Source organism: Lolium perenne, chromosome 4 (genome assembly GCF_019359855.2).
Source record: "Lolium perenne isolate Kyuss_39 chromosome 4, Kyuss_2.0, whole genome shotgun sequence".
Taxonomy (NCBI): Eukaryota; Viridiplantae; Streptophyta; class Magnoliopsida; order Poales; family Poaceae; genus Lolium; species Lolium perenne.
The window spans coordinates 111,481,798-111,483,704 of NC_067247.2; the positions used below are offsets into that span (position 1 = coordinate 111,481,798).

The window sequence follows — 1,907 nt, forward strand, 5'->3', positions numbered from 1 at the left end:
GTGAGAACCTTCTTTGTGTCTCAAACTGTGTATGAAAATAATGTGTTATGCACTAGTGTTTATGAATCTGTTTGAACACCCTGTTTATGCACTCTACTGTGTCATGTGTTGAGCAGCTTATGACTATATAATGTTGATTATTACTAGTGTTCAGTTCACTGTCATATTGTCCAGAAAATATTGTCAATTTACAAACAAAGTGCTGCCAAATTTTGAATTCAAATTCCTGAGATCAAATTCAGACAAAATGCTCCCAGATTTCCATTACAATATGGTGAGAATTGCACAAACTTGTCAGTTCCTACACATGACCATTCCCCAGTTCATACACTAGCTGTTAGAGGCCTTACTGAACTGGTTGCTTGTCTGGTTTTTGTCCAAACCAAGGTACACGTCAGCAAAACCAGCGTCCAAACCCGCTCTGATGGGCTCCAGGGGGTTACCTGTCTGGTTTTTGTTAGTTTAGGGGATTAAGTATGCTGGTTTTAAGTTTGGGGGGTTCTCCGTCCCAGATACTATAGTTTTGGGGGTTAAGTAGACTTTTTCCTTTCCAGCTTCGTCTTCCAATAATGGATAGAGAGAGAGGCCGGCCGGCTTCGCCGCCGCGATCGCCGCGCAACCCGCAGGAAACACCAATTTAAGCCCGACGGCTCGCCATCCACCCACGCCTTTCGCTTCCTCACCCCAGGACGCCCTTTAGATCCCCCCACCGGGCGCGCGGGCGGTCCATGCGGTGGCCGCGGCGCAAACTCTAGCAGTCCACCGACCCGACCGCCCGCCCGCGCATCGACATGGCCTCCAGCAAGGCCCCCCGCCCCCGCGCCGAGGCCTCTGCTCCGGCGACGTCGGTGGCCGTGGCGGCGGCGAGGGCCCAGGACGCGCACCCGCTGCGCCGCTCCGCCGCATTCCCGCCGCGCCGCACGCACCACGCCCACAGCCACAGCCACCCGCCACCGCACGCCCACGCCCACGCGCCGCAGCGCTGCGACAGCGAGCGGATCGGCGGCAGGGCCAGCAGGCAAACCCGCTGCGGCGAGGTGGCCGGCGGCACGGCCGCCGGCTGCGCCGCAGTGTGCTGCTGCTTCCCGTGCGTCATGGTCGAGGTCGTCGTGCTCGCCACGGTGCGCGCCCCCGCCGCGCTCTGCCGGCGCGCGGTCAAGGCGAGCCGGCGCCGGCGGTCGGCATCAGCGGGGCAGGCGTCGGACATGTACGAGCTCCTCGTGGACGACGGCACCGTGACCGGCCCCCGCGACGCGGCGGTGGTCTGGCCGGCGGTGCAGCCGTCGGACGAGGCCGGGGAGATGGAGAAGGAGGTGTGGGCGAGCTTCTACGGCGCCGGCTTCTGGAGGAGCCCGTCCCAGCTCGGCGACGAGATCAGATGATCGGAACAGCCGCTGGCGTCTGCGCAGGTTTCTTGATTCTGGCTCGGGTTTTTCCTTCATTTTCCTCGGAAGGAAACCGATCGACGTAGAGGAGGGAAAAGAAAGGAAGCTCGTGTGTCGTCTTTGATCGATACCGCATTCTTGTTCCACCTTTTCTCCGCTCTTTTTTTTTCTCTCTTTTTTTGGGTTTTGGGAGTCCTCTAGAAGGGAAATACAATTCTCTTCTTTGTTGCATTTTATGCAACTTGTATATATACTGAGTCTGTCGTCGTGTGATTGATAAAAAAAAGTCACTTCTATAAGAGCATCTCAACCGGCGTCCTCAATAGCGATTTGGGGACCGGAAGCGAAAATGGGGTCGCACCGGCGCGCCCTAAACGGAGCAGGCGATTTTTCGAACCCAATAGAAGTGCCGGTAACCCCGTGCCAGCCCCTTCGCCAATGGTGCGAATCGGGCGCGCTGGCGCCTCGCGAGGCTGAAAATTTTGGTCGTGGGAGCCGCCTGTCAGCCACATAACGACAAAA

The 1,907-nt window shown here is 57.6% G+C and overlaps 1 protein-coding gene across 1 annotated transcript; it reads left to right on the plus strand.

The window, feature by feature from the left end:
• Nucleotides 1-609: 609 nt before the first annotated feature.
• LOC127302984 (uncharacterized) lies at nt 610-1,684 on the plus strand. Its single transcript, XM_051333717.2, has one exon. The coding sequence runs from the start codon at nt 792-794 to the stop codon at nt 1,380-1,382; it is 591 nt and encodes a 196-aa protein (XP_051189677.1). The 5' UTR covers nt 610-791; the 3' UTR covers nt 1,383-1,684.
• Nucleotides 1,685-1,907: the final 223 nt, after the last annotated feature.

Excerpts from the sequence above, each read along its gene's own strand:
- LOC127302984 (XM_051333717.2), top strand. The coding sequence starts at position 792 with ATGGCCTCCAGCAAGGCCCCCCGCCCCCGCGCCGAGGCCTCTGCTCCG.